General features: G+C 46.9%; 2 protein-coding genes across 7 annotated transcripts in view; one reads left to right on the top strand and one right to left on the bottom strand.

The window, feature by feature from the left end:
- The window catches only part of ZCCHC4 (zinc finger CCHC-type containing 4), a 939,775-nt gene that overhangs the window by 697,250 nt on the left and 215,337 nt on the right, over window positions 1-27,188 (bottom strand). The window lies entirely within an intron of this gene.
- LOC138516603 (nuclear factor 7, brain-like) overlaps window positions 1-27,188 on the top strand; it is a 208,041-nt gene that overhangs the window by 148,963 nt on the left and 31,890 nt on the right. For 3 of the 4 annotated variants that reach the window (XM_069631860.1, XM_069631861.1, XM_069631862.1), the window contains one exon: window positions 8,553-16,983. The exons of the other annotated variant lie outside the window; for it this stretch is intronic. In XM_069631860.1, coding sequence (XP_069487961.1) covers window positions 8,553-9,145 — 593 coding nt within the window. In that variant the 3' untranslated portion in view covers window positions 9,146-16,983. Of the gene's footprint in view, window positions 1-8,552; window positions 16,984-27,188 lie in introns of those variants that run through there. 4 annotated transcript variants of the gene reach the window in all.

The following is a 27,188-nucleotide window of genomic DNA, read 5'->3' on the forward strand; positions in this document are numbered from 1 at the left end:
CTGAACCTCTTTCATGACAGGCACTCCGCTCCAGTTTAGTGAACCAGTTTCCACACCATTTTCATAGGTAATTCGGTTGCTTTTCTAGGTTAGTGTTCCTTTTGTTCCTGGTTTTTGTCACTCATGTGATATCCTTATTTTCCTATACGGATTTCATACAGATCTACGTTTCCAGCAAGGTACTGCACAGCAACTGGTAAGCCACTGCCCAGAGCATTGGTTATGTGTTACTCTTTAGTTTTGTATGAAACTACATATTGTTATATGTGATTTTACCGACCACAATTACAGAGTGGCACATTTCATCATGGGCAAAACACAGAAAACACTGAATCTTTTAGATTTTTTTTAAAATTGGGGGGGCAGACACCCTGATTTTCCACCCTTATAGCGCCACCACAACCCCATCCTGCCCCATTTTAACCACTTACCCCACTACCCTTTATATATTTATTTAATGTTTGCAGTGTTTTTTGGTGTTATTGTCCGCAGTGAAATGTACCACTCTGTAATGTTTTAGACGAATTGACTGAGTACCCTACATATTGATACTTGTGTCTCCCTGCAGCTCCAGTGCCTTTCTCTGTTGGGTCCACGGAAGGGGGTGTGTGAAATAGCACTCCTGTCTTGTGGGGCAGTGCCGAGTCGCTTGTGTTTTTAAACCCAATCGACAGGCCGATCCTTGAGGGTAGGAGGGTATTAGCTTTTGTGGCTCCTGAGGATCCTCCAGTTCATCACCTGTCTGACAGGCTTAGACTTAGGAGATCCGTGGTTTGGTGTCTAGGTACAATCAGCACCACTTGGAGATAATCAGGTAACGGAGATCCATTCTGTTGTATAAAAATACTTTGTTAGGCCCAAACACATGCACTCATTCCCTAACCAGGTAAGTAAAGGTCCAGTGTCCCAAAAGAGTTCAGTCCACTTGTAATCACCTGGGTCAGGGTTTAGGAAGTTTCAAAAGTCTCCCTGCACAGGATTTGGCCCAAGTCAACAAGCTATTTTACAAGAAAAAAGCATCCCTGTTGAAAAATAGATTTCATAAAAGAAAGGGAGTCGCTCCCAATTCATACACACTGACGGTCTCAAAGGGAGGAATCCTAGGCCAGAACTGCATCGTCCATGGCCAGGAAAGGGAAGTGTTAGGGTGTTGACTTTCATCATGTGCAATTCCAATGGGATGAGCGGGGCACCAAGAGTTACCACACCCAGGTAAGTACACATTTCTGGGGCCATCTACTCATGTTGTTGGTCCTGCTGCAGGGGGATCCAGGGATTGCAGCTGCATTGGCTAAAGTAGGTGTCATGTTTTGAGTCCAACTAGCAGCGGTTCCAGTCTCTGATGCAGGTGGGGTTCCAGAGAGACTCGGCTGGCCTTGACAGATAACCTTTGATGATGACCATTGGTACTGTCAGGATGGAGGATTATAAATAGGACAATGCAAGTGAGGAGAGTCAGCAAAGAAACCTAGGATCTAGAAAGGCCTTCATCAAGCTGTAGAGCAGCTGCTGCAGGTAGCAAGGTTCCTGAGCCAAAAGTTGAGAATCTGACAAGTATCAAGCTTCAAGTCAAGACTGTGCCCACCCCAGTGGCTGGTCCGCCTCAAGGATTATCAAGGATCAATTCAAGATTCCACCTACTTCATGACACCTGTTAGGCTCACCAGAGTAGGGAAGGAAGGCGCCAGTGATGGTCTTCCCTGGTCGCTGCAGATGAAGAAGAGAAGGCTTGTTGGATAGCTTTGTGATTAGGATTTATAATGCTCCACAGACAAACTAAATTGTATCATGCTTCCAACAAAATACACTACCAATACCAACTTCATGGCGATACCATGCGCCAAGGTACCATACCCCCCTTTTTTTTCACGTCACCACTAGGCGTTCTCCACTCCCAGTGGAGCACGCAGCCACCAATCAGGAGGCACGCCACGCTACGAGCCTCCGACTCGTAATGTGGCACCGATGTAATTCCTTCCTGCCTCTTATGGTCGCCATAACGACCCGGTGGCATCCGAGCGCACAGAACCCTTGTGCAGCGCTCGGATAGACACAGACAGCAGATGCGAGCGAAGCAGCAGGAAGCAGATACCCAGGTGCTCTCTCCACTTTGGTAAGACGCGGCAACCTCTGACACATTCCATGCCTCCGCGCACATTTTAAACGGTGAGAATATGGGAGACACGCACATGTTCTCTCACACTTTCACCGCCATATGCATACCAGTAATAGGCTTTTCCTTTGATCCCAGATATTTTCGGCACACACTGAAGAAAACAGACCAGCGGCACGGCCGCACATGAGCAAAGACTCGTCAATTAAACAGAAACCGCTGAAATCGGCAATTTGGGCACACCCGACACGCAGACAGTTACCAAGACACCAGGACCAGGTAATCTGTCAATATTGCCCGGCACTCTACCATCACCTGCTCTACCTTAAGGGTTTGTGGCAAGAATTGACCTACGTTTTTGCTCTCTTCCCTCCCCTGTCGCCCCCCATTCCTTACAGACCCTGAGGAATAATCCTGGAAGTCCCATACTGCCCACCAGCAGAAGCCACCTGCCATAGGTCCAATGTGAGTGCCCGACCCTACCTGGAATCCCCAGGACACTTGGGATTGTGATACCGACAACGCCATGAGCATAGCCGGTACAAAGAGCGTCTCTAATTAATGTATATAGGCTGCACTAACAGCTACCCAAACCTGAGGTAACCCCACCTTTCTCTGCTCCCCCACACAGGGTCTACCAACTGGACGCCCTGAAGAAGGTGCCTTGTACTGGACAAGTACTTTCAAGCACCGAAACGTGCACCCCTTTAAAAACACGCAGATGAAGATTAAGGACAGACTGTGTACCCCTTTTTTCTAACTCCTAGTGTGCTAAATGAATGTTTAAAGAGCACGTTGGCCTGAACACAGAGATATCCTTCAAGTCCAAAATTTCAGACCCTAGAAAGTCAACCCTGAGCGCTGAAGTTGTGTGAATTATTATGAACACTTTACTCAATGTACCAACCTTTGAGGAAACTGAACCTCAAGTTTCTTGTGATAACTCATACATGTCCAGTAATTGTTCCGTTTGATGATTTGTCACATAAAACACACTGCAAGAAGTATCTAGGCCAGATTTAGGCTTAGCGTTTTACTGCACACTAAATGTTTAGCACTGAGGATTTAAAGTGCATCATGGTTATATGTCATTTTACTTTTGTTTTACCCTTGTATATATGTGTCACTGTGAACTGTTCAATACACACCTGTATTATATAATTTGGTTCTTTTCACTACATAAATTAATCTTGTTTCATCAGAATTGTTCGCATATGGTCTTTCATCCTTCCGGCATACATAGAGCCTCCCCCCCCACTTTTTTTTGGAATAATGACCTCTAAAGGGAATACAGGTTAAGATACTGACCACTACTACGTGCAGAGCCATGTGATGAGTTCCTCAGTAGTCCCCTTGTCTGATAACTAATTGTTACTCAACACGTGACAAGGTAGGAACAAGTTTATGCCCCCTTTAGAATAGGAGGGCGTCTAATAATCGGCTACATGGGAGAGGGGACAACTTTTTCTTGTTGACCAAGGTACGATACCAGCAGAACCACCAAGCCTTAACTTCTGGAAATTGCAAAAAACTCTTCAACTGTTGGATGCTCAATGATAGAACATTCCATAATCTTGGGACAATAACCGCAAATCACCAGTCTCCTCTATGCATACAATTAGAGGTGGGGATAATCAACAACATCTTATCTGTTACAAGTAAGGCCTGCAATGGAATATATCTGCAAAGTTTGGTCTGCAGATACATGGAAGCCAAATTATGTAGAAATTCAGGATTTTAAAATGAATCTCCCCTTCTGTCCACCGGAAGCCAATGAAAAGATTGACGCATGGTGTGAAGTAGAATTACAGAGGGACACATTAAAAATCACATGGATTGATGCATTTTGCATTTTTTGTATTCGTTTGATTTTATGAGCTGGACTACCGGCATCCAAAGCATTACAATAGTCGACTGGCTCCAGAACCACTCCTCTAATCCAAAATCTGGGATAAAGGCTGCTGCTGCTGCCAACCAATGGGAAGTATCTGAACCAAACAGGTAATGGCTGTCCACTCATGAACAGCCAGATTCCCCACATCTGCCCAGCAATGACATCCCATGAGAAATGTGGACTGGGGTCAGACAGTCCCAAACCAGTTCCAGTCACACAAATCACTGACTGGGAATCAAAGGCAGTGGCTCAAAGGTCGTTGTTCAGGGGACACCAAGGTTGACTAACAGGAGCTGCGGTGTAGATGCTGGTGCTTCGACTGTGACTTGACCAAGGCAGCAGTACTTTGTTGGTTTGAGCTGAGGGAACGAAAGCTTCAGCTGGTGCAGTGGTGATAGAACTGGAAAACGTCAGTTTGGAGAACGATGAACACAAGTGGCAGCTTCGAAGGATCCTAGTTGTTCGCTTGGCATCGAACACACTTGAATCACAACTCAGAGCAGGTCAGTGTTGTTGAAAAGAACAGGCATCTTGGCGGTTCAGCCTTTCAGAAGCTGCAAGTCCCACTCCAGAGTCTCAAGGGCCAAGGTTAGTCCTTTTCTCAGAGTCCCAAACACAGGGGAGGCTGGCACATAACATCAGGGATCCTGCAACAAGTTGAGGTTCTGGCAAGAGGGTGGCTGGCAGAGATGCAGGTCTTGATCCAGCAGCAGAGTTCGCCCCCAATGGTCCCATGGGATGTCTAGGGGACAGAACTTGCCTGTGCCTTGGAACACCTGCCTTCAACTGGAGGACTTTAGAAATTACTGCTCTCTCAACAGGGTCCAGCGAAATCATCTTCTAGGGTTTGATTCCAGAGATGATGCCAAGATGACTCAAAGAAGCAGTGTGAGACCCCTTCTTTTAAAGGTAAAAGCCCACAGGTTATTTGACTAAAGTTAGCTTGCCTTAGTGGTCCAAACCCTGCTGTTTAAAGAAGTGGACTTTGCCCTTCTGACATAACACCTGAAGTGCTTTGCTCCAGAGGAAGTGGCGGGGACAGGAAGGAGAGAGAGAGAGAGAGGAAGAGAGGAACAAGATGGTGGAAGTCTTTCTCCACTGTACAGAGCCCTCCTGTCTACTCTAATCGTTGCACCCTGCCTTTCCCACTAGGAACAAAGGCCTTTGGCAATACAGCACCGTGGTCTAAGTCTACTCCCTTTGAATGGGTATGGCGCCTTTGATTACTGGAACTAGGACCGCAGCCTGTTGTGCGGCTGTCTCTGGTGGAGGTTGTTACGTGCCCTCACAAAGAGATCAAAGCAGAGGCATGGCTATTCAGGGTCCTGTCCTGTCATTTGGCATGCTCACCCTCTCTGGATTGAATACACATCACCTTCCATAACGGAGCTCATCTCTTCAGAAGCCGACCCTTGCGATTTCAAATTAGATATGGCTGCAATGATCATAAGTAGCGCCATGCATTAACTCAGACATAGCTTGCCTTTAGACTGTACCCTGCCACCAGCTTGGGCTACTTATGATCATCATAGTTTTGGTACAGGGATGCATATCTTAAATGCAGCCCCTCCACTGCAGAAAAGTGGCTGTCACTACAGCTGTCAAATGGGCCGCTGCGATCTCTGAACCTGCTCTGTGCCACTGGTAGAGCAGGTGTGGAAAATCAGGATACTGATGCAACAGGACACATGTACACACTATGCTCTGGGCATGGAGTTTATGAAAGGGGAATCTGATCAGCAGATTTCCCTTTCAGAGATGGAATTACCTGTTTCGTTTTATTATTTAATTTTCTTAAAAGCCAAGGCTTTCAAACCCTTATCAGCTGACAATTTAAAACACAGACAATAAAGGGACACAAAGAACCCTCCACAATTAATGTGGTTTGCATTACAAAGTAAAAACACAGGAAACTGCAAATGGGAGAAAAACTCTTCCTTCATTGTTAGTCTTAGGGACTGACCTGATGAGTGCCCCAAAACAAGTAAGTTGAGCAGGGTGGTGAGGCTAAAAAGACCTCCCTCACACAAAAATCCGCCAGGATACCAAAACAGACAGATATGCCTAGGGTTCAAATGAAATGAATGAAGGGAAAGTTTTAAAAAAAGTTAACATTTCCTAACAAACACACAAGTTAGAAACATGAAGACCACGGTACCCATCTTAATCAAAAATGCAAGTGCCCTGTGAAGCAAAAGAGTAGCAAGATGGGACATTGGTCTCACACCTTGGCATTTCTAACACACGCTAGATGGGCCAGCCCCTCAAGACCCGATTCCCAGAGTGTGCAACCCACTGATGACTAAATGTCAAGCATGAACGTGAACCAATTCATTTATGAAGCATTTGCAAGACCTACTTCTCTTGGTTGATTTTGGCTTAGTTTTAACTTTTCCTAATTTATATGATTTGCTGAAATGGCTTTCGGATTCAAAGTTTCTATTGCATTCAAGTGCTTCACTGGATGCGATGAAAAATAAACACACTATATAAGATTGCATCACCTGCATCAATTAATCAAAATCATGTATTAATTCACACAATAGTGCTTCTCACCTTGTATACATTTACATGCTAATCACAGCTGTCCAGAATTAAAAAAAATCAAATAAAAGTCTCAATTTATTAGAAACAATTCATCAAAACATGGACTTGATGGTATGAAATGTAAACAACACGATTCTAATTGAGCAATGTGTAAAGCCTGGCAGCCACAGGATTATAGCTATTAATTCCCCAGCGTACGGTCCTGGGTGCTAATAGGGCTATTTTTCTTACATGAGACAGCACTTGCTGTTTTACATGTTAAAGAAATACTACAAAAAATACCCACCAGGGAAATGGTGATAGAAACTACATGGATTCCCTTGTCCCGTTCCACGTCACGTGATCAGGAGGAGAGCTGGTGATGGGCTTGGAGGCTGGAAGGACAGGTAAATGTGCATACGCCAGTCGGATAGCACAGCGAGCTGAGCGCTCGTTCTGACATCTGTGGGGAGCCTGCTGATGCAGGTTCGAACGCGGCATGGTCGACTCATCCTTTCATCCTTCCGAAGCCGATAAATTGAGTACCACGCGGTTCAGAAAATACTAGGCGCCTATGACGATTTTTTGATGGTTTATGGGACTTGGGTTTAGTGACCCTAAGTTTCCTAGGCTCATCCAGACGTGGAAACCTTGCTCATTGTGCATAGAGAGGCACAGCTCCACCTCACTGATGAGGCCAAACAAAGCTGAAACACGTCTGGGGTTGCTGTTGGTACTCTTGTTCAGAAGAGAAATGACATAGCATTTTTGGTGCTGGACTGCCCATGTGGGCGGGACAAAGACTGATATGCAAATGAATATTTCCCTTCTATGAAAGGTACAGTGAGCTAAAGTGTGGCAGCAGACTCGAGTGGGTACCTTCCCAAAGAACAGGTCAATTAGCCGTGTTTGTTCTCGTAGATGGGCGTCTATGACTATTTTTTTATTTCGAAGTAGACAAAAGATCATAAAATAAAGTAAATTAAAGTCAAATAAAGTTTAGAAACGTACATGAAGAATATTAATGATATAATGATACATACCATAATATATGACATTGAATAATTAAATAATACATAAGTACATTTTAAAAAAGTTATTTATTTTGTTAGAGAAATAGTGCTTAATCAAATGAATTTCTGTTTATATGTTTTTTTAAATGTATATATTTTCTTAGTATATGCAACTTGAAGCATGCTGCTAACGTGGCATCCCTGTCTTGGGCCTTTGCATGTTATCATTGTTGAAATACACATTGTGTTCGCCTGGAGATGAACTTGGAAATAATATTGTTATATATGTAAAGCAAGAGCTCCCTCTAGTGGTGATAACAGGCGAATAGGGCAGTGTGGCTTTGGACAAATATACATCTGGCCTTTTATTATATAGCATATGATGGTGGTCTGGGAGGTAGGTGGACAGCGGCGTCGTGCGCTTATCCAGGAGCTTAGACAGTCTGTCATTACCAGCGGTTAATGGCTGCATCACAAGCCCTCTGATTGGCTGAGAGCATCCGCCTGGGTATCAAGTACAAATTATCTAAATGACAGAAGTCTGACAGTAAAGTACAAACAATACTGTCTGCCTTCAGTACAACATACTTATCCCTGTATTATTCCTACCTCGCTCCCTCCACCCGCCTTATATCCACAACTTTCTGGTGGGCAGAAGTATTGGTAATTACTGTACATTTTTAAGAGGGAAAATCTCCTATTTCGTGTTTTGAAAACCAGAATGTATGCATCATTTGTATTGTAAATTATTTTTCATGTAATTATTCAGCCAATATGTGCACCTGAATGCTTCCCTTACTAAAATAAGCCACCCTTTTCCCGTACATTTGGGCAAGTAATCTGCTTATCTTCAGTTCAATCGTGCATGTGAACACGTCTTATTTTAGTAAAAAAACAAAAGATACACAGAGGAACACATCTTACCTGACTTTATGACCATGCCAAACACAAAACTGAATGCAGCTAACTAATTCAACTACATACATTCTGCCATTCTGTTTTACAGATCTAACTCCAGTCCTTCTGGATACAACAACATCAAACAAAAACATTTTCATTTCAAGCGACCAAGCCAGCATGTGCCTCGTGAGCGAGCCTCGGAATATCCCAAACAGCCCACTACGCTTCGACTCTATCCACAGCGTGCTTGCATCCAGTGGCTGGCTTAGGGGGAAACATTACTGGGAAGTCGATGTACTCACTTCTCCAGCTTGGAGCATTGGGATGGCGTATGGATCCATCGAGCGCAAAGGGAATCAGAAATCCGTCAAACTGGGAAGAAATAGACTCTCCTGGTGTGTGGAGCTGAAGGACAGTAGGTTGCTAGCCTGGCATAACGATAAAGCCGTTGTGTGCGCCAAGGGCAACTCTAGCATGAAACAAGTAGGGGTGCACGTAGACTGTGAAAGAAGTAGAATTGTCTTCTACAATGCAGATAGCATGCAGGTCTTGCAGGAATTTTCAAGTTCCACTGCTGCTTTTTTTGACCGCTTGCAGCACCGTTTTAGTGAGGCTGTATTTCCAGCGTTTCGTCTATTTCCACCAAAGGCAGGGCCCATAACCTTTGAAAAACTGCAGGTGTGCAAATCTTCTGTTTAGAGGAATCCTTCTTGCAAATGTTATTCTTCAACTCACCTCTAAAATTAAGGGCACTGCAAATCATCTGGTGGTAAATTTACAAATATGAAATGTGTTCAGCTTGAACTCATCTAGAGGCCATACACTCTTCTTAAGATTCTGATTAGAGTCAGATAGGAGACCTAGCTATTAGTGGATGGAGCATCCAGCATCTGTGAGGGGATCACTTTACTGCATCAGAAGGAGGAAGAGTTGACCATATTTTATTAGAATGGACAGCATTTCCATGTAGCAAGCTGGTAAACCATTAGTCAGCCAAAAGGTTGCCTGGCAACATTCACTATTAATCACAATAAGCTGTTTTATTAGCACCTGTGAGCGCATCTTTGGGAAAACATTTTGGAAATTGAGCCCTTTAAACATGTTGGGCCATAACAATTGTTTAAAATTGCTAGCTGCACAGTGCACAAAGTCAAGAAAAGTCACCTATTGGTGCAAAACTAGCAGACACTTGCCAGCCTGGCCTTGCCTTTGTGCATTGTGTATGGATCAGTCTGAGCCTAGCCTGTGTCTCTGTTAGAACATCCAACATCTGAGTCATAGTTGTTCGGGAGGACACATCAAGTCCTAATTATCATGTAGTTTAGTAGAAGAACTTGTTACCTGGGGCAAAACTGCCCTTCTCTTGCTTACCCCCTAAACCTTATGTAAATAGGCTGTTGGTGACTAAAGAAGACGAGGTACGTTCCTAAGAAATGTTGTTAGATGTCTATGTTCCTTATCCCTTTAAAATGTACTCCATCTGTCGCATAGGTGGTATTTTGATTGACCACACCCAAGTAAATAGGATTACTGGTATATACAGTCAGAATTTCATGAGACGTCCCTAACATAATACAGTTTCTGGGGCACACTTGCATTAATAATCTTTCTGATTTTTTTCAGCATTTTGTTTTTTAAAATACTGCAAATCATGCTTTTGTTTTTATAATCTCATTTGCCTTTTACAGTGTCCAAAAATGTATAACATTACAGTGGCTTCATCATATTGCTATCCACCTTCAATCTCAGATTCTGAATCTTAAAACCACACTATCCATTTTCCAAAATGATCTCACAAACAATTTATCTGGACGCACAGAAATATTTGCAAATACACATTATTGATTTTCTAAACATGTTTGACACATTTCTTTAACAATTACTAAAAGTTATATTTTTGCAGAACTTCTTATCAACATATAAGGGTTGTAAACAGAAATGATACAACTTTCCCTCCTCACCCGACCATTTTCCTGCATGCAGCGAAAATATAGACAATGCTTTTAGACACTGCTGTTTATGGCCATGACAGTCACAATCTTCAATCCGTGGAGAGGAAGAATGGACAACAAATGTTGTGGGGTTGGGAGCCAAAGAAGAGGGGATCTAACAAATGGTGTTATATAATCCTTATACGTGAAGAGCCCATGATCAGAATGGCATGAAAAGGCTTGGATCAAGATTTGCAAACATGATGTGTTCACTATGAAAGGGTTCCTTTAGAAATATACTCTGTTCCTTTGTATAATGTGGTGTTACATGGTTCCAACAAAGTACATTCATTTGAGTTGCTGCTGCGTTAGCTGTGGTCCTCAGAAAAGTAAGATCGAGGTGGCGTGGCTAGGTGCCCTGGTGATGCAGAGCCTCCATGCAGGGCATGGGGAAACAATGGATAATTCGGGGTAAAAGCTGGGAACAGAGTTCAAAAGAATATATTATGCAAGGGGAAGGTCCAGGGACGTAGTGGAGCAAGGAACCGACACTAGAATCCAGCGTCTCGCAGAATAGCAGCATAAAGACATCTCCCGCAGGAGCAGGCAGAAATGACAGCAAAGATGGGGCCCGCCATGATACACTGCAGCGCAGCCCACACCTGATGCAGTGTCCATCCTGCGGCGGCCAGTAGGACCCAGAGGTCAACCGGGTGCTCCCCGCTCCTCCATCTGAGGCCAGACCGGTGGACCTGACGAGGAGCGAATTGGTGGGGCATGCAGAGCGCCAGCCCAGGGAAGCCCCCGAAGGGGCTGAACTCCCCCCAGAGGCGAAAGACAGCTGGGGCCTGGCCCGGGCCTCCAGAAAGCAGCCCTGCGTGGAGATAGGATGCCGCAGAGGCAGCGAAGAGAGAGCGTGACCCCCGAGGCGGCACCCTTTGCAGAGGCAACCAGGTGAGCAGGGGATGCCTGGAGCGCCACCGGAGTGGTGGAGGCTCTGGTTTTGCAACCTTGCAAGCGGCCAGAGGCATGTAACTGAGGTGACTCCCTCCATTTAGCACCCCCCTCCTTGCTGTAATTTCACTGGACACTGGATGTGCCTGGCAACCCGGAGGGCCCTAAGTGGTAAGCGTTGTCGGTCTGACCGAGCGAGGGGGGCGGGGGGCGCTGGACATCAGGCTCATCAGTGGCCTCTGCGCCCCTTCCAGCACACAGCAAACAGAAGAGCTGGGATCCGGGGCTGGAGGAGCCCAAAAACACAGATGGAGGTCCTGGTGTGATAGACCCCCCTACCTTCTGCATTGGAGCGCCGCTTGGAGGCAGGTCAAAGGGTGATCCCACGGGACCAGCAGCACAAGTCTAGGGGAAAGCGAGGCAGCGGGATCTGGCAGTAGCATGGGCAGCTCAGCGTGTTCAGTGCACCCGAGCAACAGAGATGGGCAAACAGCAGAAGGCGACCCAAAGCATGGACATAGCTGCCCTATTACAGCCCCAGGAGAGAAGGAAGAAAAAACCGAAATGTCCACTCCCCAGACAGACCCCCTGGTACACCGGGGCAATTGGTGACAAAAGAGGACATACAGTCATTCATATCGGCAATTAAGGCAGAATTCAGGAACTGTATGGCACAGCTCTCGGGGGAAGATGGAACGCTTAGATGGCCGAATCACAGAAGCGGAGCAGGGGCTTGGGGAGGTCGAGGATCAAACGTTGGAACAGGCGAAGATGATCGCGGGCCTGCAGTACCCAAGTCCTGTCATTAGAAGGGGAGAGTGAGGCCATGGCAGCCAAACAGGAAGAACTGGAAAACAGAGCGTGGAGGAATAATGTCCGAATCAAGAGGGTGCCATCTTCAATCCCAAACCAGGCTAGGGATCAATACATCAACAAGGTCTTCCAGATCGTCCTACAGCACCATGATAAAGTCACACTGCTGTTTGATTGCACTAACATACTGCGGGGGAGAAGGAGAGCCTCATCGGACCCCCCCCAGATGTGATCAATCGATGTGCATTTTTTCACGACCAAGCAGGACATCATGGCTGCTGCCTGGGCGCAGACTGAAATACTTTTCCAAGAGTCCTCCCTCCAAATAAACCAGGACCTAGCAGTTGTGACGATACTGACGCAGAGAGCCCTCCGGCCGCTGACCACATCCTACAAGATAAGAAGGTCCACTATAAGTGGATCTTCCCAGCAACACTTAAATTCTCAGTGGAGGGCACTACGCAAACAATCAACTCGCTGGAAGAAGCAGAAGACTTGTGGGATTGGATCTGCACCAGAGCAAGCAAGGAATCTCCAGTGTCGTTCCTCACCACAGCAGAGGGAGGACCCCAAGCCTTGATGAACCCTCGGTCAACTGTGCAGAAAGAGAAAAGACCCAGCACCCTTCAGAAGCACAAATTATTTCTGACCCGATTCAGCCCCGGGTGGGCGCCATCCAGAAGGCATCCACAGGCTGACCAATCTTGGACAACTGTAGCCGATGTGCGACCAGAGCCCTACATGGCCGTAGCCGGACCAGGAGAGCAAAACCGCTCATTGTGTCACCTGGGCAGACGGCCCACTTTAGTTAGGGCACTGTTTGCTTTGGTTCTGTTTTGTTTTCTTGTTGGCAAAAACCAGTTGCACCAGCGGCACAATGAGAACAGCAAGCGTGACAGGGCTGACACACCCATCTCAGAGGATGATTTGGAGCCACAGCCGACACCCTTCCCTCACCAAATGTTGGGCTGTGAGACGCTTAATGTAAAAGGCTTGAACGCACCGTCCAAGCGGAAATCAATCCTGCACATACTAAGAGACCTGGCTGCTCTGTTTCATTTCTACAAGAGACTCACCTGGCACCACAAGACTTTACTAGAATGCGGAGCAGGCATTTCCCGCAGGAATTTATACCACCCAGCGGCTCGAAGAAAGGAGGAACAGCCATCCTCCTGGCAAAAGGGCATCCAATTCACTGAACTAGAAGCTCTGCAAGGTCAATTGTACACCCTCATATCAATATATGCCCCAAATGGGAAACAGGAGACATTCTTGCTGGAGCTGGTGACCGAGATAGCTCCCCTTGTAGAAGGGCAAATAGTCACAGGTGGAGACTTCAATGGGGTACCAGACCCAAATGTGGATAAATTGCACCCGCCAATGACAAAGGATTTCAAGATGGCTGTGGGGATACTGCACCTGTAAAGGGCTAGGAGTTAACATGTGGAGGTTGTTACAGGCGGGAGAACGGGACTACTCATACTTTTCGCATGTGCACCGCATCTCATCCCGCATTGACTTAATGCTTGCTACCCCCCAACCCCCACTTGGTGCCCTGAGTGGACAATATACCCATGGGAGCGAGAGTCCTATCGGACCAGTCCTGCTCACAATCCGAATCCACAGCTCCCTCAATCCCTCCACAGCCCCTGTGGCAACTATACGACCCGATCCTTAATGATATGGCCCTCTGGATGACATTGCAGGCCATCAGGAACTACCTCCAGGAGAATGAGGGAGGGCCCACGTCGGTAGCTACAGTCTACAGTGTGGGAGGTAATGAGGCAGTCATTAGGGGGGAAATGATAGCCCAGGGGGCAGCCTACCATAAGCAGCACATTTGGGGTTAAGATCCAATTGGAAACGGAGGTCACTGAGGTGAAACACAAACATATGGTCCTTGAAGGCACATAAAACACTCTAGATTGCCCGTTACAAACTGGAAGCACACCTTGCGACTGAAACAGCCCAGGACCAACTTGCAAGAAAACAGGGGTATTACGCCAATGGGGGATAAAGCGTATAAGTTCCTAGTCCGGAATCTTGTGAAAAAAAGTATAATACTAGGTCAGAGGGATTCTCAAGGGGTGGTACAGTATGCGGAGGACGCCAAGCAGCGTTTGGCGGAATCTCACCTGCGGGAAACTATGTCAGCCGTCCCCGCTGCGTAGTGGAACTAAAGCAATGCATCGCAGAAGCAGCCCTCCGCCATTTTACAGACACTGACAGAGAGGCCCTGGACCTAACCATTACATTAGAGGGGGTAAATGCAGTGATTAGATCCCTGAAAACATGGGCCACTGTCTTCACACCTTATTTTTATACAACCTTCCAGGTGCAGCTGCTGGATCCCCCAACTAAACTGTTCAACACCTTTCATCAGACCGGGCAAGTGACGGAGTCCATGCAGAACTTCTCAACCATTCTCTTTCTAAAGCCGGGTAAAGACCCCTTCAGGCCAATCTCGTGGTTAAACATTGGCACAAATATTTACTCAAAAGGTTTGGCCAACAGACTGGTAGCGATTCTGCCCAGGGTGATTGAGACAGATCAGACCAGCTCTATCTTGGGCAGAACCTGGTGGAAATCGCAACAAGGCATTGCTGTAAGATGCAACTCCTTGCATTAGACGCCACTAAAGACTTCGATAAGGTGGACTGGGCCTTTATGACGCTGACCTCAGTGGCGTTTAATTTTGGGCCAATATTTCAGAATATGGTTCTGGCCAACTATCACTCCCCCAAGACACCCCTACGGGTGAACCAAAGACAATCAGGCGCCATGCACCTCACGTGTGGCACGAGACAGGGGTGCCACCTTTCCCCATTAATGTTTGCGCTGGTAATGGAATTTCTTCAACCGCGCAGCCGGATTTGCGATTTACTATCGCAAGTCTGGAGCTATGGGGTGGGCTTAACGGAAGAGGAGGTAGAAGCTCTCCGTCCCTTTTGTCCAATAGAGTGGGTTCAAAATGCGTTAGGTTACCTTGGGGTTACGATCTCGGCATGCCTGAAGTCGTTATATAATCGTAATTTCCCTAGAACTATTTAGAGACCGAGAGGCAGATTTGGAAAGGTGGAAAACTCTGGAAATCTCACTAATGGGTCGCATTACAGCCACCAAGAGGAACCTTGGCAGCAGTTTCATTTATCAGTGCGCAGCACTCCCGTTGGAGATTCCACGGAAACCCTCAACATGACTTCAGCAACAGGTCTTCCAATTTATATGGTGGGGCAAAGGCCTAGAATTCCCAAAGCGGTGATGATGGGTGATGCACGTCTTATGAGGGATGGGAGTTTCTACCTTGTTCCATTACCATGCAGCAGCGCACCTGGCGCACTTATCCATCTAGAATAAGTGCACTGATCAACACAAGTGGGTGAGGCTAGAGCAAGCCAGGCTGCAGCTGACCCTCCACTCCCTGCCATAAACCTCCCAACTGGCACACAATCACTGGCCCCAACTGCAACCAGTATGGGACTGTGCAATGAAGCAGGCAGGTATCCCAGCGGGATTGGGCCCACACACCCAGTCTCCAACCGTTGGTTGCAAGGGGGTGTATACTACACTTCACAACTCCTTGAGCACAGATCTCCCCTAACCTTTTTGGACTGCAAGAACAGGTTTGCCCAGGCGGAGGCTGATCGTTATAGGTATGCCCAAATCAGACATTGGATAGTTCTTCCCTTGACTCAGCAGGGACAACCCGGGAACTGGGAGCCACTGAACATGCCTCCCTAGAGGGCCCCCAGAGAGGTTCTATATCCAGAATGTATAAGCTCTTGTGGGCAGATATGTGGGAGCTCCAGCACCATTACATGACACAGTGGGACCCAGACCTGGACCGACCCAGAGAAGAACAGACGTGGGTGCACATCTGGTCACAAAACTACTCTTCCTCAAAGTGCTTGACCAATAAGGAATGCTCCTTTAAGCGGATATATCGCTGGTACTATCCTCCCAACCAGGTTACATAAAATCAAGAGATTTCTAGATCCATCTGGCTAAGAAAGTACAGGGCGAGTGGGACCTACTTTCATATGTAGTGAGGGTTCACACGGGTACAGGCTTTTTGGTGACAGGTGGCATCTACATTAGAGGCGATATCTCGGGTCCAACTCCTTTTGGAACCTGAAGTAATGCTGCTGGCGGTTCCAGTTCCGTAAATGTATCCACAGCCAGGGGTAAGGGCCAAACTGATCACACACCTCCTTTTAGCAGCAAAAATCACAATTGCCCAAGCTTGGAAGACCCCAGAGGGCCCACTTCTTCCCCAGTGGTGGACTAAAATCTGGGACATCCTAGTAGCAGAAGAAGTCACAGCAGCTAAGGAGCGGGTCCTACATCGATTCAATGAGATCTGGACTCTGAACATGGAATATGGCAGGGATTTCCATGCACAGGCATACAAGCCATGGCAAGTGGCACACTTTTTAACAAGACAATGAACGACATGGGGGTTGGTTTAAATTGCCGGGGGCGGTAAGGTGTGTCTGATGGGGGAGCAGGAGGGGAGGGATTTCCTATGAAGCATTACGTGGCGTTCTCAGATTACCTAACATTTAAGCGTTGCTTGTATGTCTTTTTATGTGCAACCGAACTTAAATAAAGTTGTAAAAAAAAAAGAAAAGAAAAGCAAGATTGACTGTATACATTATTTAAAATGTTCTTAAGATTGAACAGGGCAGATTTTCATAGAGTTGCTTGCTTGTTAATCTGGCGCCGATTCCTTTGGACTTGTTTGCAACTAATTATCTCTTTTATATTTTGAACATGGAATAAACATCTTAATGAACATTTGCTGGGCTTTTACCACCAATACATGCCACCTATTCTTTTTCCAGTGATTGGGTGAGCTTTCCTCTTGTGTAGTTTTTTTTAACACTGATGATCCCAGGAATGGTAACAGATGTACGACCTCACAAAAATCCACTTATCAAGCCATGTCACTTAAATGTGAATTCATCTCATAAGAGCAAACAACAACGTGAAAAACCATACAAAAGAGGTATCTCAAGTCTCAATAGGTTCTCCAGAAAAGAAATGAGTTGTGGATGGAAAAGTGCTGGTGGATTTGTCTGTCTAACAACTGAGGCTGTAAATTCAGATTGCTTTCAGTCAGGCTAAGCAACACAAGTGCGGGTGATATTCTATTAGACTGCTTGAGTATGTCCCCGTTGACTAAACTAGCAGAGGTATCACCTCATAGCAGTTGGGCTGTCGATTCTTATAGATATTGCTGCAAGGAAACAGTTGTGCACTACCCTCTACAGTCTCTAAGAATGTCATCACAAATCAAAGGTTACCCACAAGAGAGTAACAGGTTTCAGGAATCCACCTGCAATCCCCATCACATTCTTCTTTAATTCTGGATCTGGCAGACTAACAGCGGACAGTTGCCTTTGGCACCCAACTTTCTGGAACATTAAACACCTGTAAAACTCGGTACGTTTCCTAATCCTGCTTTTCAGCTACTGTATGTTCAATCAATTAGCATCTACTTCCTCCACTACTTCACAAGAACGCTCCTACCCTTTCCAATCAATTAAGCAAAATAAACTGGCCAGAGGTAGTTGAAATGTACAACCGCGCGTGCATCAGCAGAATTACTATGCCGAGCCAGGGGGATCCTAGCCTGCTGCCAGGAACTACTGGACAGGGGAGTGAAGAAATGCGCAGTATGGACAATTCCCTCCTTCAAATCCTCTCTAAAACTTCACCTCTTTAACCTTGAAAGCTCACCCTCTACATACACCTGCATTATCCCACCCCTCTCCTTTGTATAGTTACCTGCATTTAATCTGCCCTACTGACTTCTGCCTGTATGTTGTCTGTACTGTCCCTGGTCTATGTCCCACCAGCTCCTTGTTCACACACTGGCCAATTGTTTCACTACCCAATTGTACAGCTCCTGCTTCAAGAATCCCTGATAAAAGTAACTGGATGGAAGGCCGTATTTGGAAGGGCTCAAAATGTACAGAACAAAGGGGTCCTAACACTTATTGGTTCAACATACCATGGGGTAGAGTTGATCTGCCTTTAGAACCCATCCTAAGCCTAATTCTAGGTTCATGAAGTCATATGCAAATAAAGTAAGCTACAACTTGTAATTATCAAGACAGCCCTCTTCAATTGGCTTATATGTTTTTAATTTCATATGGTAAAGCATTATGGTGCTAATTATTTAATTCTTACCAATTCGACATATGCTTAACTCGAGGTATTTATACAAAAACGCACTGTCCATTTTTGTTACAGTCTTACTCTGTGTTTTTTGTAAAAATATGTTGAGTTTAGCATATGTCAAACTGCTAAGAATCAAATAATTAGCACCATAATGCCTTACCATATGGAACTAATAACAAATAAAATTAATGATGCAGCCAATTGAAGAGGGCAGGACCCCTTTGTTCCGTTCAAGAATTCCTGATGTTTATTAGTTTCTTTTGTTAAGTGTTTCTGGGGCTACCTCAATAAATATAATACAAAAGAGTTAGAGCATTTAGAATTATCAATAGGCACAGCTTTGAATGTCTCCTCTATTCTTCTAAATTGCCTATGTACCCTTTTATCCTAAATGAAAAAACTCACTTTTCCAGTTGCAAAATACTCTGCTCTACGATTTCCAATCCTCTTCCTAAGACCCGTTCTCCTTAGCCATCAGCGCCCTAGCTCTTCCTCTTAACAATGCCCTGTACACCTCCAACAAGACAAAAGGCATCACGTAAATGAACCCACATTTTCTTTAAAATAGCGAATGCCCCCCGATTAAAGTTCATTCATTGCTTCTGGTTTCCCAAGATGAGTGAGGCGTATCTGCATACCAGAAGGACAAGAAACTAGCATTTCCAACATGCCCATCAAAGGAGAATGGTCCGATAGCCTCTTGGGGAGATAGGGCGCCTCATCACTCATGGGATATTCACTCTGGGGAGGGTCTAGAAGAAGGAAAATGACAATGAGCGGTCATGGTGTGCGGTTTATAAACAGTTATTAAATCAATAAAGAAACCTATCTCTACCTGCTTCCATGGGCCTTGCCTTGCCTCGACCTGTGAAAACTTGAGTGAGTGTCAGAATGTCAGTCAAAATTAAATGTCCTCCGTCAGAAACCAACTAATCTAACCCTAACCCTAACCCTAACCCTATAAATATAAATCTTTAACTAAAGCAAAGTTTGCGTTTCCTTTTCCAGGAGAATGACTCCCTTCTCCTGGTTTCTTGCTTCCGTCTTATAGTAGAAATAACTCAGTCAAGGTTCTATTACAAAGGGGCAAGGGAATGACTCCCTTCTCCTGGTCCTTCTATAAACATTCTCCAGTCTGGTCATTAAGCACTAAGCAGAAAACTTGGATTAGTCTCTAACTCCTTCCAGGAAGAAGAAACACTCAGCCTTATGTGGCTTCCATTTACCACTCAACTTGGGCAGCAGTATTGGATAGACCACTGCAATAAGGAAGAGAACACCCGACACAGTCTGCTGGCCCAGCAGTGTTGGGTTGACCACTGCGATGAGGGAGATGATTGCTGTTGCACTCTGCTTGGGAAGTGCTGTTTGGCTGACCATTCTGCTTGGACAATGATGCTGGCCTGACCACTGTAATGCGGGAGATGACTCCTGATACACTCTGCTTGGGTAGTGGTGTTTGGCTGGCCACTGTGACGAGGGAGCAGACTCCCGATCCACTCTGGCTTATTGGTTTAGCTTCCCGGACTCCTCCCGGTCTTCCCGCCATTCCCGTTACCCTGTTCTCTGTAGGGACACAGCTCTGGTTCTTCCTGGGGTCACAGGTACCTTCCTCTGTCAATTCCGACACCTGCGCGGCTCTGCAGCAGTCTCCAGCTGTTGGTCTCAGCACTGTTTCCAGACCTTACGGTCCACAATTCAGCAGTATTACCACCACCTCTATTGCTTCTTCCTTCTGTTGAGTCGGCTCCCAGCCAGTTCCTGGGACGTTGTAGCAACGTCCCGTTCTGTGTGGGCTCTGCTTGGAGGAACAGCTTCTCCGTGTCTCTGGTCCTCCCGGTTTGCATCTCCCGGGTAGAGCTTGCGTGCTGCTGGCTTCCGCGATCAGAGCTCTCTAGTCGATTCTTGATATCTAGTTTATATTGTTGACTATGCCCTCACGTAACGTGAACACCATCTTGAAAAGTCTATTTGCCACTCTTGTTGCCTCCTGGGAGCCACCTGGTTGCAGTACTTGGCTGGTTTTTCATATGGCTTCTCATTTTCATCTTCATCCCAGTATGTTCTACATTTGTCACAGTTATGGTTCCACTATCAATGGTGGGCGAAAAGAATGAAAATGAGGGTAGGGGGTTTGGTGACAAGGTTGTAGGTAGGCTTTTGCCCAGGTGGACATCCTGATCCCCAGTGGGAGACTCCCTCCCTATGTAATCATCCCGCATATTAGCACCATTATGGGGACGATTGGGTTGCGGCCTCACCTCCCTAGCCTGATAGGAAAGAGCTCCAGAATCGGGAGAAGTGACGAGACCTAGTGAATCGTCACAGGAGAAACATGTCATCAATGTATGACAAGGAGTGATGTACCCTGGAATTAACTAAAAAACGGTCCACCTCACGATGTGAGGCTCGCCATCAATCAATCAGAGGGAGAGGCCCCAACCCAGTAACTTAGACCGGGCAAATGTACCCACAGCAACTCTTCCTGTCCAGTCCATGGCTCTGTCTAGAACGTCATTGAAGTCTTTGGTATTATAGTTAAACCCTCTTCTAGTTCTACTTTTATTATTACCTCGCTCACTTCAGCATACATTCTCTTGTGATGGGGGGATAGGTATATACATAAAAAAAGATGATAATCTAAGTCCCAAAATTCCCATTCACTATTTGACATCTCTTGTACCCAACTTAGAGGTTAAAGTTACCCATGGGAAATATTCCTTAATCAAGATTGGAAGTTAAGAACCCCCTGTGAAACCAGCATGCAGAACCCTATTACAGAAGCTCTTACTGATCAAAGTACAGTCTGTGACGACAAGAAGAGTCTCCTGTAGTAGGATTAAAAGTTGACCAGGGAGACTGGCCACCAGGGGGCACGGATGACTCCTGCCTCCATTTGAGCGCTGCCCCCACAGGTCCCATAAGTGGGTTGAGACCCCACTTATAGGACCCCCACCCTGTAAAAATGCCCAGAACTGCTGTGTAAACTTGACTCCCTCCTGGGACAGAAAACCCGCAGAGAATCGACGCAGAACTCGCTGAGAAATACACTGTGTAAATTGTCCTTGCCTGCACCACCATGATGTGACGAAAGATTTCAAAAGTAAAAGTGCTTCAGCGCTCATGAGATCGGATGAGGGCCTTGCTGCGAGCCCCGAAAGCTGAGAAGGAAACCTGCACCGCCCGAGGAAGCTTGTAGCTGTGGTAACACTCGCAGGTAGGGTCCCGGCTTTTGGGATCAACACAGCAACCCTCACTACTTTCCGATATTGAATACTGAGTGCAGGCGGACACAGCCTCGTCAAGCAGTACTCCCAACAGACTGGTAGGCCCCAGCGTTCCCTCTGAGCCTCCGCCTTGTCCTTCCCCTCTGCTTTTACCGCAGTCGCCTGCCCCGGGTGACCCGCCACAAGAGGTATGCACAGCGGTGCAGCGCATCGATTGGGTGCAAACCCTGTGCCCCGGACCCCAGACTTTCCGCAGCCGCACTGCAACATTGATGCCTCCCGGTCGGCTCCCTGCATGACACGCTACATGCATTTATCCCCGGGCCTGAGCAGTGCGGACAAGCCGGAGAGGATCTAACCCGTTCACAGAGTCCTACCCAAATATACATGGCAGCCTGGGCACTGGGAATCCCTTTGAATCCCCACTACCAGAGGACCTGACACGGAACATAGCCAGCCCGATCCGCTCGCTCTTAACGGACTGCAGGGAAGACCTGGGAAGCAGCACTACGCACACCCCAGGGTGCTAGGGAGACACAACCATTGACCCGCTCTGATCCCTCTCTGCCTTCCCATCCGCAACGAGAGACGTCTAAAAGGCCCGCTGCCTACTGAAGGGTCGAAATTTAACTAGGCACCATACCCTCTAGGTAAAGCACATGTTCGTACAGAACGCCCGGAACATTAACCAATACACCATCGGCACTACACGGCCCACGAAAGGACTTGAAGGCCTGAACAACCGACCCTCATCCAGAGATACTGAAGGCATATTGGGCTCTATTCCTGGAACCATTTTGGAGCCCCCCCCTGATCCCCTGACGTTCACTGCACCTCACACCACGTCAAGGTGGACACCTTCCGACGATACACATATTGCAAAGGTGACATTGTGCCAAGGAATTCCCTGCAATACATTGTCGGAATATTACAGGGAGAAACAGACAGTGAGACCCTTGTGACACCCTTAAGGAAAGCAACAAGACCCAACCTCAGGTGAATCTAAAACGCACACGAGCAGAGAGGCGTGGGTTGCATAGCAACAGGGCTGCAGGGACCACCACCCAGGACAACGAGGCGGCCTCTTCCTATGGGGGACATACTGCAATAACTACGCCCGCGAATCCCGCAGGAACAACAAACGCCATGAAACCTGCAGGTGACTCAATAGGAGCTTAGGAGACGGTCACACAAGAACTACCCCGAGTATGGGCCCCCGAATACGGGGCGTGTGCCCTCCTCCGGCATACCGGACACTCTGGAATGGTCATATGCAGCCCCCGATGATCTACATAGACCTTCAATAGAGCCCACACTCAGAAAGTGCCCATCCATCATTAGAAGGGTTCCCACTGTGGATCTTCAGAACACCTGCTCTTCAGCCGCTCTCAGCAGCACTAAGTCCCCTTCCAACGGAACTTGATTCAGCATTGCACTCATTGTTTGAAGGGTTGGGCACTCACAACTGAGGCGTGCGCCCTCCCCCGAACTGTGCCCCGGATGGCAGAGGGAAGCACGACTCGCCACTCTGTGAAGAAACAGACTACACACAGAGATCGCAACAGCGTACAGGAGTGGAGAGTGCACCGGATGGGCCTAACTGGCAAGGGAAACACTCTGAGGAATCTAGAGAGTTCACCACCCATCAATCCACACACACACACACACACACACACACACACGTAACACATGGACACTCGTCAAAGATTGGCAAAATATTGCTATTCCCCACACCACCCCGAAAGAGGCTCCTCCTCGGCGTCCACAATGGCGCCACCGGAGGCAGTGGCAGCTGCAACCAAAGCCGACGTTGCAACATTACTCAGTGAATTAAAAAGCATGAGAGCAGACATTGGTGGAAAAGTGGACAAGATGACGCATAGAATTGACAAGCTTGAAGAGAGGCTAGACGGGGTAGAACATAACCAAACCTCCCTTGATACTATAGAATGTCAAATGGATCAGATGATTGCAGGAATAGAAACCAGAGAGGTACCATCTAAAGATGGGCGTTTTAGAAAATGGAGAACGGCGGAATAACCTGCAGATTTTTGGGATACCAAATCGTGAAGGGGAAACTGAGCAAGACCTGAAGAAAACTCTACACACGATTCTGAAAACCCTGTTCGAAGAGGATACAGTAGATGAAGCATAAATCGACAGGATACACAGAGCTGGGGGAGCAGCGAGTGGACCAAAAACAGTCCTTGCACAGTTCCATAATTACGCAGATGAAGCCAGGATTCTTGAGAAGGCCAGGCACTCCCCACAAATCCTTCTAGATATGTCCAGAGTGTCGATTTTTCAAGATCTGTCCTCTCTCACTTTTGCTATGCGTAGAATGTGCATGCCCCTGACTAAATGACTTAAAGAAAAGGGCACCCGATACCACTGGGGCTACCCTTTCTCCCTCACGTTTGAATGGGAAGGAAGCACGGTCCGTCTGAAAACAGAAAAAGACAAAAGAACCTGCATATCTGACTTGGTGGGTGACCAGGCCAACGATCAGGACCAGGGAGGAGGACGCGAAAATGACAGACAATGGCATATCCAAGGGCCGAGATGAAGGAGGATCCCAGGATCCAGAAAATACAGGAGGATGAACACCTCACCAGGTGCGGAACTCTGACAACACAAAGACTAGACTTCACCGGGGAATGGACATGAAAGTTCCGAAGGCAACTGATGACACAAGCAAGGTAGTCCTGAAATGAAGCAGAAGATCAAAAACGTTGCCCACGTTTGAACATGCACCGACAGCTAAACTTCATAGAACGTTCCGACGCTCTGAAGGGGGCACCCTAGACATATAAGAGAAGATCAATTGACGTGCCTGACCTAGGGACTTGTGGTGAAGTATATGAGTAGTGGGCTGGACCACTTTGAATGATGTTAAAGTTAATCTTTTTTCTTGTGAGTTGGGGGGAGGCGGGGAGAGTAAGGGGGCTCAATGTTTGATGTGGTGTTCATAGATAGGACTGTGGGATGCATGGTTCTCACTGGCGGTCCGAGACTGGCTAGGTGAGGATAACACGGTTAGGTTGGACGCAGCAAGGGGTGGGTGGTGAGAGGTGTTTGGGGAGGGGGATTGGACAGTAGCAAGTTTCTATATTAATATACGTGCTAATACAATGAAGATACTGGGAAGAGGTTGTATGCAGCCACCACACGAGCGAAATGGACAGAGAAGAGGTGATGGCGATAGAGTTTGCATCTAATAGATCTGGGTTTCTAAGATCCGGCACACTTAATGTGAAAGGGCTCAACTCACCTACCAAACAGTCATTGGTCTGTAGAGAATTTAGGGCGAACCTAGATGTACTTTTCTTCCAAGAGACTAAGTATATATGGGGAGAGGAACGTAAGGTCTTGTACTACAGGGTGGGAACTGAATATTGGGGTTCTGGTCCCTTGCGGAAAGCAGAGTGAGTATACTCGTGAAAAAGGGACTGAATTTTGTGGTCACTAAGATGTGGGCTGACGTGGAGGGGAGGGCCGTCATAGTGGTGGGCAAGGTGTGTAATACCATCCTCACTCTTGCGACAATTTATTCCCCCAATGTCGGGCAATCCCACTTCCTCCTATGCATGGTCCCGAAGATAATGCTAGAGGCTGCAGGACAGGTTATCCTGGGAGGAGATTTTAACTTATGGGCAGACCCTAGGTTGGATAGGCAGGCAAGCAATCCAGAGGCGAGTGAACCGGCGGAATGTGGCCATACAGATGTGAAGGAAATGATGGAGGTGTACGGATTACGAGACATTTGGCGATACTTGCACCCCAAAAAGACAGGGTACACCTTTTATTCAGCACCACACTCTACGTTCACCAGAATAGATTACCTATACCTCTCGGATGGCCTGAGTGAGGCTGTAGCTGCCTCAGAGATTATCCCGATCTCATGGTCAGATCATGATATGGTCACTGCCGACATGAGCCTGATTGCTTTACCACATAAGAGTATGAAATGGCGTTGTAATGAGTCGCTGTGGAAAGACCCCGTCTATCGTGAAGAGATGGCAGATGAGATTAAGGAATACTTTAAAACGAATTACACAAGAGAGGTATCCAAGAGAATGGTGTGGGAGGCAGGGAAGTCAACGTGGCGAGGAATCCTGATCAAGGAAGGGGCTGAGAAAAAGAGGTAGAGGAGTCTGATAGAGAATAGACTGAGGAGGGAGATCATGCGCCTAGACATTGTGGCACAGATCTCTAACGAGGGGAGGGCAGCGTATATTGCTGAAGCAGTACAGAAGAGGGAGGAACTTCGACGCTTGGAAGAGGGATTAGTTATACGCAAACTCCACTTTCTCAAGCAAACATTATGAAAAGGGTGATAAAGCAGATGCACTATTGGCAGCTAGACTGCGGGGACAGCGGGCGGAGAGGTGGGTTCCTGCCATTGAGGGAGAAAACAATGCTCAAATATAGGACCCAAAACAAATCCCAGAGGCCTTAGCAAAGTTCTATGAACATCTTTATAGATCAAAAATGGTACAGGGAGACACGCATATAGACCGCTATCTGCAGGGGGTGGACATGCCGAGACTCTCCCGAGATAAGGTGGAGGAACTGGAGTCTCCGTTCACGGCAGAAGAAGTAGAAACAGCGATCAAGCAACTCCCCTTAGGTAAAGCACCGGCAACGATGGGTATACAGCAGGATTCTATAAGACATTCATTTCGTCCCTCCTCCCCTTTATGGTTGACCTATTCAACGATATATTGCGAACAGGAGTGGGACCTGAATCCTTCTTGCAGGCATTAATCTCTGTGATCCCCAAGGAAGGTAAAGACCCCAAGCACTGTGGATCATACCGCCGCATCTCACTACTTAATATTGACGCGAAAATGTATACCAGAGTATTGGCGGCTAGACTTGAGACCCATATGCCTCTATTAACACATCCCGACCAGGTCGGATTTATTTTAGGAAGACAGGGCGCGGGCACAATGCATAAGATAATCCATGATTCAAAGAAAATCTCAGGCGACCCCTCGCTTCTGTCCATTTATGCTGAAAAGGCGTTTGACAGGGTGGAATGGGGCTTCTCTGAAGTGGTATTAGGCATGGTCGGATTGGGCCCCATCTTCAGAAAAGGAGTCGAGGCTTTCTACACTTCCCTCCGCCGCCCAGGCCTCCATTATGGTTAATTCAGAATACTCCAGATGGTTCGATCCTGGAAGAGGCACGAGACAAGGTTGCCCCCCTCTCAGCAATACTGTTTGCTCTCTCCCTCGAAACGTTTGCCGAAGCACTCAGAGCCAATTCCCAAGTGGAAGGCCTCCAAGTAGATGGAAGGGAATACAAGGTAGCCCTCTATGCTGACGACATCTTACTCCATGTTAAAAAACCCATGACATCAATACCTAGAGCCATACAGCTGATAGAAAGATATGGAACACTTTCAGGCTTCAAAATCAATAGGTCCAAATCCATATTGTTCCCAAAATTACACCAGAATTTCTCAGCTCGGTCTTGTGATGGGGGCACCACCTTACGTTATTTGGGGATCAATTTGACACGGAGGTTGGAGAACATATACAAAGCAAACTTCCCCCACCTCCTCACTTCCTTCCACGCAAACCTGGCAAAATGGCGGAAGCTCACAATCTCCAGGATGGGGAGACT

This window comes from Ambystoma mexicanum, chromosome 6q (genome assembly GCF_040938575.1).
Source record: "Ambystoma mexicanum isolate Mex_15411 chromosome 6q, UKY_AmexF1_1, whole genome shotgun sequence".
Lineage (NCBI taxonomy): Eukaryota > Metazoa > Chordata > Amphibia > Caudata > Ambystomatidae > Ambystoma > Ambystoma mexicanum.